This window comes from Onychostruthus taczanowskii, unplaced genomic scaffold, assembly GCF_017590055.1.
Source record: "Onychostruthus taczanowskii isolate IOZ18803 unplaced genomic scaffold, ASM1759005v1 scaffold173, whole genome shotgun sequence".
In the NCBI taxonomy this organism is placed as follows: Eukaryota; Metazoa; Chordata; class Aves; order Passeriformes; family Passeridae; genus Onychostruthus; species Onychostruthus taczanowskii.
In genome coordinates, this window is record NW_024498940.1 from 415,541 (window position 1) to 430,258 (window position 14,718).

The 14,718-nt window shown below is 43.3% G+C and overlaps 1 protein-coding gene across 3 annotated transcripts in view; it reads left to right on the forward strand.

Moving 5' to 3' along the window:
* Window positions 1–14,718, forward strand: part of INPP5A (inositol polyphosphate-5-phosphatase A) — a 193,211-nt gene that overhangs the window by 128,518 nt on the left and 49,975 nt on the right. For all 3 annotated transcript variants that reach the window (XM_041400150.1, XM_041400151.1, XM_041400152.1), the window contains exon 9: window positions 2,841–2,925. In XM_041400150.1, coding sequence (XP_041256084.1) covers window positions 2,841–2,925 — 85 coding nt within the window. The remainder of the gene's footprint in view (window positions 1–2,840; window positions 2,926–14,718) is intronic.

The window sequence follows — 14,718 nt, forward strand, 5'->3', positions numbered from 1 at the left end:
TTTTTTTAGAAACAAAAAGCCAAGGAGAAAAACAGATTTAGAAGCCTTCCTAGTTTTTCTGCAAGCGCTCATTCTTTTTTTAAAAAATTTGTCTTCAGAATTCTCGGTTGCCTGTACACATGTTGATCTGTACATTTTTGTGGCTCAGAACATGGAAACACAAGGAAGAGAGGACTTCTGTTTAGCTCTCACCCCAGTCCTAACACCTTCCCTGTGTCCCTGGCCAGACTGGCTGTGCTTGCAGTGCCCCATTTCTGTCCCAGTGCCCTCGGTGACAGGCAGCTTTTCTGCACGTTCCCAGGGGAGGGGACATTGCTGTACTCTTCTTCGTTGCCATCTCCTTTGCAGACTTGGGCTCTGACTCTGAAAGTACTGCTTCTTGTGCCATTGGTTCAGGGCAGTTTTAGGTACCAGGAGGCATTTCAGCACAAAGCTATCATAGTTCCAAACTGCTGAAAGAGATCTAAAATTCGGGAACTCTTGAACTAATAGTAAATTCCATTTATTAATAGTAAGTAGTGGCAAGGACATTAGGCTACATACATGTATTAAGTTGAGTCACTTAAAGGAATTTTCATTGTAAGGTACCCCTCATCATTTAGTAAGTACATAAATCCTTTGCTGTGCCACTGTTGCAAATTTTCTTATACACCTGAATTAGTTTCACCACCTGTGAAAAGAGATGTGTCAGAAGGCACTTGGAGCATCATTCTGGAGAAGTAACATTTGGACTCTTACTTTAATCTATCATGAGGCACTCTTTCTAAAATGTCCAACAAGACAAGCTACGAGGGGAGAAACTGGATGAAATTATCAGTTGTAGAGCTGGCATTGATTTGTATGCAAATCACATTTAAATCAGGCAATGCTCAGGACTGTGAAATGGCTGACTTTTCATTAATTGATCAGAAGCAGACTAATCAGCTGGTTCAGTCATCAGTTTGGAGACGTTTTCACAGACTATTTTTTGAATAGTCTGTTTATTTGGAAAATCTGTCTTTGCATAATTCAATGACAGGCATGGTTCTCATAATCCAAATTTGTTTCTAGAGGCCTTCGGTGGACCTTGATGTCATTCCTGCAATGTCTGTCATTCCTCTGTCAGCAATAAATGGCAATGAGCAGAGCCAAAGCTGATCCTTGAATCAGGACAGTTGGCAAAGCAAAGACTTGTTCTGATGTGTGAGTTGTGTGTTTTGCAATGATAGTGTTAGCAAACTGTGGCAATGTAAATGGTTTAACTTTTAGCAAACTGTGGCAATGTAAATGGTTTAAGTTCTCATTTTCCTTCAATTTTCCGTGAGGGCACTAATCAAACTAATGTTTTGTGCAGGTCAGGAGTGACAGGTTTTTCTCAGGGCTCGCTGGGAGCTGACAGTGGGCAGTATTTATTAACAGTGCCTGCAATAATCTGTCAGCTAAATGGAGGATTGGAGATTTTCATAGCGGAAACAGATAAGTCTTTGCAAGAGATTTTCTTCAAATGATCAGTGTCTTAGGCCCAATGCACATAATTTTTTCCATAGAATAATATTCCTTATGTAATAGATTACTGTTGATGAAAACTGTGAGATGTTTTCAGAGGAGAAGCAGTCTCTCATTACAGATCCAATGTTACATCTTTCCTTACAGCTTTGAGAATAAGTGGGTGTGATGCATTAGAACACTGAAGCCATGTGAAACAATTTCCTGCTGGTGGGCAGCAGGGCCTCCTGACCAGCGTCGCTGGATTGTGCTTTACCTGTCCATGTGTGCCCTGCCCACCTGGGGCTTCTGACAGTAATGCTCACGTGTTGATGTGTTCCAGAATGTTCACAGGGTATTGCCTGCATTCATTCCTCAGTTCTCTCACCTTGCACACCCAGGGCGGTTCTGTGCATTTTGTCTCTATAAATTCTTTGTGCCTGTGGCAGTTGAGTTTTGAGTGTTTCCTACCTTCTTCAGCCACTGATAGGAGATGAATTCTATTGATTCCTGGTTTGAAATTAAGCATGACTTGGTGGATTTCTAAATGCCAAGATCTCTAGAAGCTGTAAAATTGTGTATTGTTGAGAGTACCTTGCAACTGTTGCTAATAATAGATTAGCTAATAATATGACAGTTTTTAATAATACAAGATTTGAAAGATGGGTAGTAATGCTGGATCTCCCTGGGTAGGACTGAGCAAAGGCTTGGGGAAAAGTCAGTCTTCACAGCTGGAGCAATTACTTGTTAGGTGTTAGCTACAGCCTCAGCAAAAATCTGCTGTGAGCAACACAGAGAGCTGTGGCTGCTCTGGGGACCTCAGGGAGGCTCAGTCTGTCCGATGGGATGACTGATGTCTAGCCCAACCCTGTCACTTCTTGTGTGGTTCACAAAGTACCCCAAAACACAGGTGACACTGCTTATGTATCAGTAAACTCAAAATAAACTCAAATGTACTCTGAACTCCCTGCTAATTCAGCATTCCTAATTCTTACCTGCCCAGCCCAAAGCTATATCCTTAAACTTTCCAAGGTGGGAAGGACCTCCACGGTACCGTCAAGATTTCCATGGTCTCCAAATACCACTTCTGCAAGATTTGTATGAACTGCTGCAAATATGCTTTCCCCAGCTTGCTCTGTCAGCCAGGCACGGAAAATCAGATGCACTGTGTTACAGGGGCTGGAGATAAAATTGCCTAAACAAACAAAATCAACTGAAAAGATATGGTTAATATATTGGTCCAGTATAAACTGGTAGTTTTGATGGTTCCAATAATTATTTCTGAGACTGTGCTAAAAGATAACGTGTGTCTTTACATATTCTTGCATGTTTGTAAAGCCAAATGACAGGTTTGTTCTGTTTTCATTTTTTTCCAGAATTATTGATCAGCGATTTGAGAAAGTTTCATATTTTGTGTTTGGAGATTTCAACTTCAGACTGGATGCCAAAGCAGTAGTAGAGGTAGGACTTCTCTTTTTCTTCTGTTGTAGAACCTACCAGGTTTGATTTATCTTTTTTTTTTTCCCTGTAGAAAGCCTAAAAGTGGCTTGACAAAGTAATGTTAATATTGATATCAGACTTGGCCAAGACTACTTCTAGCAGGAACATCCAACAAGTAACTCACATTGTGTGGTTGTGACTTTTGCCATCTCCTTATAGCTCACAGTGAATCAGAGTAATTTCCTGCAAACAGGGGAAGTGCTGCATTACCTTCCTACTCTGAGGAAAAACAGGAGGCATTTCCTGAATGCCCGTGATAGAACTCAAAAGTGCAGGCAGTCACCAGTACTGACCTTTGTGCCTGTAGCATCTTGGTGTGGAAGGGTGACTAGGAGATTTGCATAAAGACAAAATAATGTACTAAACCTTTTTCATTATGAGCTGAGATAACCTTGACCTGAATGCTGAAGTTCCAGGTAAGGTGGTGTCAGAAATAATGTCCAGATTGAAAACCAGTTTAATGTTATGGATTTCACACTTTAATTCTCTGAGGTGCTGCAAGGTCTTTTCGGTGTCCTTGAGGGTAGGCATGTATCTTTTGAGCTAGAAGTTTTTATTTTGTAAATCTAACTGTGGGAAATGTCCTGTGTACCAAAGGCTGGCATCCCCCCTTCAGGTGCAGTGCTGTTCTCCTTCCTTATGTGATCAGTAGTCCATCCATTGAAAAACTGGATTTTGATGTTACATTTCATATGGAACAAATACTTCTTCTTGGAATCCTTTCTGTAATGCAGTCAGTTAGCCAAGAAGCTTAAAGCATAGTTGAAATGAAAGTCAAGTCACTAATTCAGAATATGCAGCTTCATACTGCATATGTTAAGGGTTAAAACCTGCTCTGCTGCCCTGTGGCTGCCGTAGTTACCATCAGTGTTCAGAGATCACTTGCTGGTGATCACTCCAAAGAACTGTTATGCTTTTTCTCTTCACTGTGATGGTATTATTGAGGAGGTGGCTGTCTGAGAACCCGTCAGTCACACTGCAGGAGTTACCTCCTGCACTCAGTACTGATGGAGGGTGCTCCAAGTTTTTCCTGGCTCACATACTGCTAGCAGTCTGCAGGACTGAAAGTGCAGAGGATGTTTGCTTTGGTACCAATAGGTTGAGATTTCTACGTTTATATCTGTCAGTTTCAAAACCATTCCCATCAAACAAAACAGTGTCACTAACCTCAAATGATGGAAACTGGGTGAGCTGCAGGGCAAGTAGGGTGGGCCCATCAGTTTCTGAGCCTGACACAGCAAGGGAGTCTTGGGAGTGTTTTACCCTTACTGGTTTATGTTGCTGCATGTGAGCACAAAAGGTGTAATTGGAAGATTAATCAAATTTTCTCATTCTTCCTACCTACAATGCAAGCCTGTGTGAGTGTACAAAGCACTAGAATAATACAGATTTTCTACTGGGGTTTTTTTTTTGGGGGGGTTGTTTGTTTTTTTTTTTTGTTTTGTTTTTTTGTTTGTTTGTTTTTTGGGTTTTTTTTTGAGAAGTAGCATACCCCAGTAATGAGAACTTCACCCAGCCATTCTGCAATGTTAATTAAGCATAATTGAAGTTGATCCAGAAACTTGCAGTTTATACATGAATAGCTAAAGTCACAGTAAGTTTGTTCTGTAGTATTTTGTACTTGGTGTAGTTGACAGATCTGTCAGCAGAGCCCTGTAAGAAGCTGTTGTCTGATGTGTCTGGGACTGCCTCCAGGCACTGGGACAGTGCTGGGGGAGTTAATGGTCAGCCTGCAGCACTGGCAGTAAGGGCTGGCTCCTAGGGGACAGATCTGTTCCCAAATATAATCTGGAAGGACACAGGGCACTCTAGAGGGAATTGTACTAGACAGGACTTCATGGTCTGATTGTGTTTAAGATCAGGCCCAAGTCACCCCACGAAGTAGCTTGTGAAGGGTGTGACTCAACATGCTGTGCCCATGGCTGTGCCCAGAGCTGGCAGTGGCAGGACAGGAGCAAGAGCAGGCAGAGGTGCTTCTGTCCCAAACGCTCAGTGCCAGCCCCAGGCTGAGCCTGTGCTCAGCTGGGAACCTCCCACTCCAAAGGCTGTCCCAGTCCCTTCTGCTACTTCAACATATACCCGTGCAAATGGATATTAACCACTCTTTGGACTATTCAGCAGTAGAGTTAATACTGGGAATTGTAAGGGTTAATCCATTGACCTGTCATCTTTGTGTACGTTACTAAATTTATCTCTGCTTTTCTTGCTGACCTTTTGAATTCCCTCTTGAGATCACAGATGCTGAACACTTGAACACTGGGATGCTACAAGCAATACTTGTGTAAATGCAGACTGTGCTTACATCAAACATAAAGAATAAAGTGTGTTTGTAAATAACTTCCCAATTAAGCTATTTAAAGGGAGAATCTGAGAGCTGTTCAGAATGTAGAGTCCAGACCCTGATGTGCAGTGTCCTTTGTCAGATGCAAAAAATGTCGTGCATATTCATTCATAATTAATATACTATAAACCATTAATGTGTAATTTATTGAATACTTATGGGAGCCTTAATTTAAAGTCACGTTGATTTCCTTGCTAGGAAAATCTGCTTTCCTGTTGCTGGTGTCACCCAGGGGAGGTTGTTACTGGCACATGGGCAGTGCCAGGGGCTGTTGCTGAGGCAGCACCAGTGAATTTTCCAGGTGTGTTTGCTGGCCAGTTCCTGAGCTGCATGGGCAGCATCACTGGGGCCAGGTCCCAGCACATCCTGCTGGGAATGTGCAGCCAAAGATGGGGCAGTCTCTCACCTTGGGGAAGGTGAATGCCAGTGCTTCACTCTAGAACATCCAGAAAATCTTCCATTAGAGTCCAGCCTTTTGGAGGACACCACCCTGCTCCAGCCAGCAGAAATAACCCTTGTGGTTACAAAATGTCTTCAGTAAGGCAGTAACTGCATACATTTCCTCGGTTTTGGTCACTCTAAGATGTGCTGTAAGACCTGAATCTTCTGTATGACAGCCAGGTAAACTCACTTAATCCTATATTGGCAAAAGTGGCTGTTTGAATTCAAAGTTTTGCCTACTGATTTTTTTTTTCATGCTAGACTTTTTTGGGTGTTACAGCATTCTGGTTATTTGCCTGCAGCTTTCAGATAAGTTGATCCAGAAACTTGCAGTTTATACATGAATAGCTAAAGTCACAGTAAGTTTGTTCTGTAGTATTTTGTACTTGGTGTAGTTGACAGATCTGTCAGCAGAGCCCTGTAAGAAGCTGTTGTCTGATGTGTCTGGGACTGCCTCCAGGCACTGGGACAGTGCTGGGGGAGTTAATGGTCAGCCTGCAGCACTGGCAGTAAGGGCTGGCTCCTAGGGGACAGATCTGTTCCCAAATATAATCTGGAAGGACACAGGGCACTCTAGAGGGAATTGTACTAGACAGGACTTCATGGTCTGATTGTGTTTAAGATCAGGCCCAAGTCACCCCACGAAGTAGCTTGTGAAGGGTGTGACTCAACATGCTGTGCCCATGGCTGTGCCCAGAGCTGGCAGTGGCAGGACAGGAGCAAGAGCAGGCAGAGGTGCTTCTGTCCCAAACACTCAGTGCTGGGAACCTCCCACTCCAAAGGCTGTCCCAGTCCCTTCTGCTACTTCAACATATACCCGTGCAAATGGATATTAACCACTCTTTGGACTATTCAGCAGTAGAGTTAATACTGGGAATTGTAAGGGTTAATCCATTGACCTGTCATCTTTGTGTACGTTACTAAATTTATCTCTGCTTTTCTTGCTGACCTTTTGAGTTCCCTCTTGAGACCACAGCTGCTGAACACTTGAACACTGGGATGCTACAGGCAATACTTGTGTAAATGCAGACTGTGCTTACATCAAACATAAAGAATAAAGTGTGTTTGTAAATAACTTCCCAATTAAGCTATTTAAAGGGAGAATCTGAGAGCTGTTCAGAATGTAGAGTCCAGACCCTGATGTGCAGTGTCCTAAATCAGATGCAAAAAATGTTGTGCATGTTCATTCATAATTAATATACTATAAACCATTAATGTGTAATTTATTGAATACTTATGGGAGCCTTAATTTAAAGTCACATTGATTTCCTTGCTAGGAAAATCTGCTTTCCTGTTGCTGGTGTCACCCAGGGGAGGTTGTTACTGGCACATGGGCAGTGCCAGGGGCTGTTGCTGAGGCAGCACCAGTGAATTTTCCAGGTGTGTTTGCTGGCCAGTTCCTGAGCTGCCTGGGCAGCATCACTGGGGCCAGGTCCCAGCACATCCTGCTGGGAATGTGCAGCCAAAGACGGGGCAGTCTCTCACCTTGGGAAGGTGAATGCCAGTGCTTCACTCTAGAACATCCAGAAAATCTTCCATTAGAGTCCAGCCTTTTGGAGGACACCACCCTGCTCCAGCCAGCAGAAATAACCCTTGTGGTTACAAAATGTCTTCAGTAAGGCAGTAACTGCATACATTTCCTCGGTTTTGGTCACTCTAAGATGTGCTGTAAGACCTGAATCTTCTGTATGACAGCCAGGTAAACTCACTTAATCCTATATTGGCAAAAGTGGCTGTTTGAATTCAAAGTTTTGCCTACTGATTTTTTTTTTCATGCTAGACTTTTTTGGGTGTTACAGCATTCTGGTTATTTGCCTGCAGCTTTCAGATACCTTCCAGCACCTCTATTCCCAGCACATATGGAAATGTTTGCAACGTATTAAAAATGATGCAAACCTTTATATTGGTTCAACTATGAATTCTAGTCTATATCTATAGCTTCTCTGCAGTGTCTCTACTACCAGTATTGTCACAGCATTTCACGGAAATGTGAATGGTGGCTGTTCAAATTCAAAGTTTTGCCTACTGTTTTTTTTTTTTTTTTTAAATGCTAGACTTTTTTTGGGTGTTACAGCATTCTGATTATTTGCCTACTGCTTTCAGATACCTTCCAGCACCTCTATTCCCAGCACATATGGAAATGTTTGCAACGTATTAAAAATGATGCAAACCTTTATATTGGTTCAACTATGAATTCTAGTCTATATCTATAGCTTCTCTGCAGTGTCTCTACTACCAGTATTGTCACAGCATTTCACGGAAATGTGAATATGTGATGTTTCTTCGTGTAGGAGACAGCTTTCCTATAATTTTTTCAAAAGTTCTGATCTACCCTTTCAGAGCTAACAGAGGTCACTGTAATCTTTGCACTTACCAGAAGTACACTGCAGATTTATCATTGCATGTGTGACAAAGGTACTTTCTCTCTTTCTGGAAAACTGTCTTCTAAAATTCAGTAGAAAGGAGATTTGATGAGGTGACTTCAAAGAAATCTGCAGTGGCAGTGAGACGTACTGTGGGCTGAACTTGAAGAATATTCCAGAAATTTAATAATTATTATGAGTTAGTGTTTTGGTTCTTTAAAAGGTAATACATTACATGTTTGAAAGTTCTGAAATAAGACAACTTGGCTGTCACCTGAATGAAAGCAGAATACTAAAATCTCTGAACATGTTAAGAGGAGGTTGTAGAGGGATGAATGAGGGGGTTTATTACCAAGAACTGAGGAGGTCAGGTTATTTTTGTTTGAGGTGAGAAAACAGAGAAATTAAGTGCCTGTGAGTGACCACATGGAAGGAGTAGGTTAATTTTCTCTGCTGTGGTGGCTGCTGCAGAGCTTACGGGGTTTCATGCTGTGATGGATCCAAGGCCATTCTGATCTCCACTTTTACCTTTTTGTAATGTAAACAGCTTACTAGCATCTGCTATTTTCTGTAAGCCCCACGAACACTTGCTGGCGTAGGTGTGGGAGCTGAACTGGCCCTGTGTCTCCCTGTGTGGCTCCTGGATCCTGGAGCTGTGGGAGGGCTGTGACCGCTCCCGTTCTGTGTGCGAGGGCACCCTTTCCTCTTCTTTCTTAGAGAAGGTGCTGAATAAAGAGAGATTTCCCATTCCAGCTGGCCCAGGCACTGTGCTGGAACTTGGAGGTGCTTCCTCCTGTACCCTGCCCCAGCCCAAAGCATCTCAGCTCCCAGCTGTGGCCGTGCTTGTCCAGAGGAGTTTCTCCTTCTGTCTCAGTGAGCCAGACACTCTTGCTCTGTTTTAGTCACCATTCAAGTGTTCTAGGTGTGTCTATACCAAGGAAGAGTATTTTTTTAGTCAGCTGGCCATAGTAACGATCTGTATTAATCTCTGAGAATTACTTTATTTTAATATTTAAAGAAGTTATTCATTGAATCTCCATACTGTAAGTCTTCCTCGTGCAATACGTCCATTTTAAGAAAGTATAAACAGGCTTAGGAAGCTGGGCTTATTTTGACTGTTTGGGAGTAAAACCCTCTTTCTGAGACTGCTGATTCAGGAGTCTCTTAGAAAAGTACCTTGTACTTCCAAGAAAAAAAAATTAAAAACTGTGTGTTCTTCAGTCCCAAGAATGGCAGCTCAGTAACAAGTTCAGTTTGTCAGGCTTTAGGAGAAAGTCACATTAATCACAAAATCCATTTGCTCAAGGTAAACCATGCCTTGTAAACATAGCCTTGCCTTGTATCCAGGAAAAAAAAAACATGAAAAAAAACCCTTTTTTCATTACAAAAGCCTTGTTAGGGTTGCTGGTAGCTTGGTAAGCTGAAGAAGGATTAAGTGTATCGTTTATGAAAATTTATAAAGGTAACAGCAGAAGTGGTTTTTCAGGATTCGAGACATTTTGGCCTACAAAAAGCTTTCAAACTCTACCTGCAGAAAAAAAAAGTGATGTCCTCATCTTAAAACTGGGAATTAACCTTGTCCACCTGCCCTGTGTGCCCCATGGGTTACAGTCAACCAGAACATTTCCTTTCTAAACTTCTGCCAAGCAGCCCTTTGATAAGCCAGGACTGGAATGGCTGATTAAATGTTTTTTAAAAGGTAATAACTGCTCATAAGAATGTACATGTCTGGCTCCATCATTCACTTGCACTGTGCCTCTCTGCCACCTCTGACCATGTGATTTTATATTATCTGATAAAATAGGAACGACTTCATTCTGGCATGACTTTTTAGCTCACACTGTATTGCTGATGCTGCAGGGAGTCACCTAATTTCCATTTGATCACACTGTCTTGGCACACCTTGGTCTTTCATTCTGAGCAAGCCAGTGGGGGCATGGTGTCCCTTTATGCAGTGTGCTCGTGCCAGCAGAACTTGGAGGGGCACTCCTGGCACTGCCACAGTGTGTGCCTGCAAAATGGGGAGCTCTTCCCCTGGACATCACTCGCCCTCTTTGAACAATCATCTCTTGTTCAAAATAAAAGCTGATTAACATCTTTTCACATCTCAGTAATTGATTTAGACCTTACTCAAATCTGAAGACATATTTTAAGTTGAAATTGTTTCATTCCATGTATGGACGCTAACCAGGATCCTTGCAAACTCCAGCCAACAAATGATCCATTAGTAATTGTCATGAAAAAGATTAATAGTTAATTAGACAATTACCACTGATTTGAAAAACTGATTCAAGTGAGGTAGTCAGGTGATGGATGGATGTGGAGACTTAATTATCTCCTCCTTGGTACAGATGTGCTTCCCTGGACAGAAACAGGTCACCTGTCAGGATGAGGCTCTTGCTCTCCTGGTGCATTCAGGAGACACCACCACGCACCTGGCTGTCTTGTCAGGTGCAAATATTTGTGTGTGTGTGTGTATATATGTATTTTTAACCTAAGTAATATTTATAGAAGATGCTTTGAATGCATCAGGAAAAGGGCATGAATGAATTGCACATTCTTGTTGTTACAAGCACAGAAATATATATATTTTTTTAATTCTGACTAATTTTGCTTTGAGACACGAGTAAAGTTCCATGCATTAAAAATACTGACAATGGCATATAAAGCAAGTGTATGTGGTTGTGGGTGTACTCAATTGTGCCTCCCTGTTCCAAACCAACCAGAGTGTTACCTTTCCTGGGCAGTGATGCTGTGCAGGTGCCCACATACCCATTTGGGATATCAGGTGCAACCATTTAATTCATGGCCAAGTGCTGAGCTCCGGGAGGTCCTGCTCCATAGCGGCTGGTGGTTTAAAACTGTAACAGGGTCCCCTTCCTCCTGCACTAAAGTGATACTAAACCATTCTTGTAAGAGAAAAAACACATTGCTTTATTTCTGAGATGGAATAAATCAATAGCTTACAAGTTTCAGATCGTGTTTTCATTCCAGTTAGGAAAGCATGTAAAATCCTGGATTGGTTTCATAATCTCAAACAGTTTGCTGTAAATACCTTCCTCTCATAAAGATTTTAACGTTTCTTACAAGCTCAAATGTTTCTAGGAAATGCTGGAAACAGCATCCTTTGTAAAAAGAAAGTGTAATAAAGATTTGTTAAATTAAAATGCATACAACTTCAGGTCTAATAAGGAGAGCTTTATTAATGTAGGTAAATTGCAGCAACACATCTGAGGCACCTGCTAAATGTTCATTATAAATTACTCTCATAGACATTGTGATGAGTTTTATATTGTAGCCAGACTTATAAAAGCATGCAGATTGCTTCCCCGAGGGACTGGATATATTTACTTAACAGTGTAGTTAATTGCAATTATTTATTTTCCAGTGATTGCAAATGGCCTCTGCGCTAAAGGTACATGTGGCTACCAGGAATTATTCAATTACGTCTCTTCTTAGTAGTCTAAGGCAAACCCGAGCTTGGATTCCCAGAGGCCAGACAGCAGTGTATTAACTCAATCTGCTCCACAGCTTTCTGCTGGGGCCAAGCTCTGTAGCCATGAGTCCTCTCAGCAGAGCAAGCTTGAGAAATGCTCATTACCCTGCAGCTGATTTTTTGACATCTTTCATTCCATACTGATGCTGCCACACGCATTGGCAAGATTCATAGGAGGTTAATTAAATCCATCTTCAAAACAACGAGGGGCCAATGAGGCATATCCCCGTTGCAACAGTAAATTAAATGATGCAATTGTTTCTACTTCCATCATAGATAAGGGGAGAGATGAGTGAATGGATTGTTCTCTGGCTGCCTCCTCTGGGGCCCCGCAGGGTCTCAGAGCATGTGGTCATAAACCTGCTCTTGATTTGTGGCTGCAGGAGGGATGCCCTGCTGTGGGCGGCGTGCTGTGGAGGATGGCACGGTGAAAACGGGGCCCCTTGGCAGCGGCGCCGGGCGCGCCCCGGCCTTAGATGCAAATCAGCGCAAACGCGGTGACAGAGCAGAACGGAAGAGATGATACGTTCATCAAACTTGGCACTGACCGGTCCGTAATTAAAACGTACACAAATTACATACAATTATCTCGTGCTTTCTGATAGGGCTGGGCGTCATGAAGCCAATGAATCCCGCGGTGTGCGCGCCGGCCGCGCTGTGCGGCGGCAGCTGTGCCCTCAGCTGGCAGTGCCGGCGGGGACAGCGGTGCCAGCAGCGCCGGCCCGCACCTGCCACCGCCACCGTCACCGTCACCTGCTGGCGGCGGGGCGGCCGGCACCAGGGGGCCTGGTTGTCCTGGCACGGGGGTCTGCAGGGTGTCTGTTTGTCCTGGCACGGGGGTCTGCAGGGTGTCTGTCTGTCCTGGCACGGGGATCTGCAGGGCACCTGGCAGCTCCCGGGGCTCCGTGCGCTTCGAACGGGCCGGGCCCGGCCCGCAGCGGGCGCGATCGCGGCGCCGGGAGCCGGGAGCCGCTGCAGCCTGCCCGTGACAGCGCCGTGTGTCTGCAGGAGGCAGGCGCTGGCTGCCCGACACGCGGGGGTTGTCTGTCCCGTTGTCACACGCCCGCGGGTTTCCCTGTGCCGTGGGGAGCGCTGGAGTGGGAATACGGGCAGCGCTTCGTCCCCCCTTGCCTCTGGCACGGGCGGCCAGCCCTTCTCAGACAGGGCAGGGGGCTCGCGGTGCAGCGGGGACTGGAAAAACACACGTGTAACCAACCACTAATAATGTCTGACCCTCAAAGGTACTCTTATCTAGGCAGGTGTAGTCTGAATAATTTAGTGGAGCACTGCAATGCATGATGCAAATCTGTAATAAGTACTTTAATAAAGCCACCTGTTAATTGGTTTATTGCTTATTTCTAGAATAGAAACTTATCTGCTCAAATGGGGCAGAATACCATCTGGGTAGATGCTATAAAATCCCCCTTTTTAAGAATTATTTCATTTTGGAAGGAAAATACGTACCTGCAAAAAGTGCATTCTTTTTACATTTCAGTTTCTTCCTGGGTGTTGCTGCAATACAAATTTTTCACATCTATGTATGAATCGTGCACTATATTTAGATCACCCACTGATCTAAAACAAAGGGCAGGGGGAAGGAAAGGTTTACACTCTGCATATTTGCATTGAATTAAAAGACTGTGAATACCTATTTTCATTGCCATAAATGGAAGCCTAGAGGGAGTTTTTTTCCAAAAAATTATGCTGTGTATTAAAGAATGCTATTTTGCTTGCTTATCAGGAAAAAAATGGGTAAAAATAATTTGGTAGCTATTTGAAAATCAAGGAACAGGATCATATTTGCTTCTATCATCAGCAACTGCTGTTACAATGCAAATTTTATTCTTGAGTAGGAGTCAGAAATATAGTGAGAGTGGATGAACTGAATGCACAAAATCTCTGAATGTGTGTGCAGCTATGTTAACACATTTTAAAATTTCTTTATTTTACCTGAAAATAGTAAGTCTCAAAAGATGTAGAAAAGAGCACTAAGAAACCAAGATGGATATTTTGTTAAAAAAACCCACTTTTTTAAAATTTAGATTTGACCAGTGGTAAATGTGGTCAGCCTCAGGGAGAATGGACAAAGGTGATGCCTGAAGTGTGCAAAGCTCATTTGTGGCAGGATATTGCAAGGGCCAGGCAGCAAATGGTGGTGGTGAGAGACACCGGTTGCTGCTGCACTAGATCATTCGGCTTGTGGCTGAAATGCTGATCCCGTTTTCATTGCAGTGAAAGCCACCTTTCCAAAGTGCGATGATCGGAACTGTGCTGGCAGGGAGAGCCCCTCGGGCTCCCGGCTGGGGTGTGTGCCTGTCACCGTGCTGCAGACCCCCTGCAGGACAGCCCTCTCTCCTTCCCCCAGGCACACGAGGTTCTCAGTGGGGTCTCTGCCGTGAAGCTGGCAGGACAGAGGTGTTCAGAATGGTGTTGGATTGTACCTTACAATGCAGGCATACACGTGCATACACATGCTCCTCTTTGGCAGACAAATTTTCTATTTGTTTCTCTTTGTTCCAGCTTCTCCTGCCCTCTCTGCACTAACTCAGGCAAATGGACCTGGTCCTCCTTTCACTGTAAATTAGCACAGACATCAGTATTAATCTTAAGAAAGTTCAGGGTCTGTTTCCTGAACTTAGCACATGGAATAAGGACTTGCCGCGTGTTACTTTTCTCTCTTTCATGGTTCTTGCTCTCACAGGTTTTTAGCAGAGGTAAGAAACAGGACAGCAGCTTCTGTTCCTCAACCCCTCTGAGGAGAACGCACACAGTGATAATTCTGAAAAAATTTATCTTGGATGCTGGTCTCCACTGTATTTTATCATGTGCATTGTTAAAGGAAACTTTGACTTTCTGATCTACATGATGTGTTCACAAATCTGCCTTTATTAGTACTGATAATTCAGACAGCAGTTTTACCTTTGTCAGAATAGGATTTCCCATAAAGTATCATTTTTCCCGGTCCCAGTTTGAGATGAGAATTTGACATTTCAAAGCAAAATATGCAAAGTGGCAATCTAGGAATCTCAAATCAGCTGTAATAATTGCTCCTTCTCCAAGGAAAGAAAGATAAAGCTTCCTGGCCCTTTATGTAGTCATGCAGAAATGGGTCG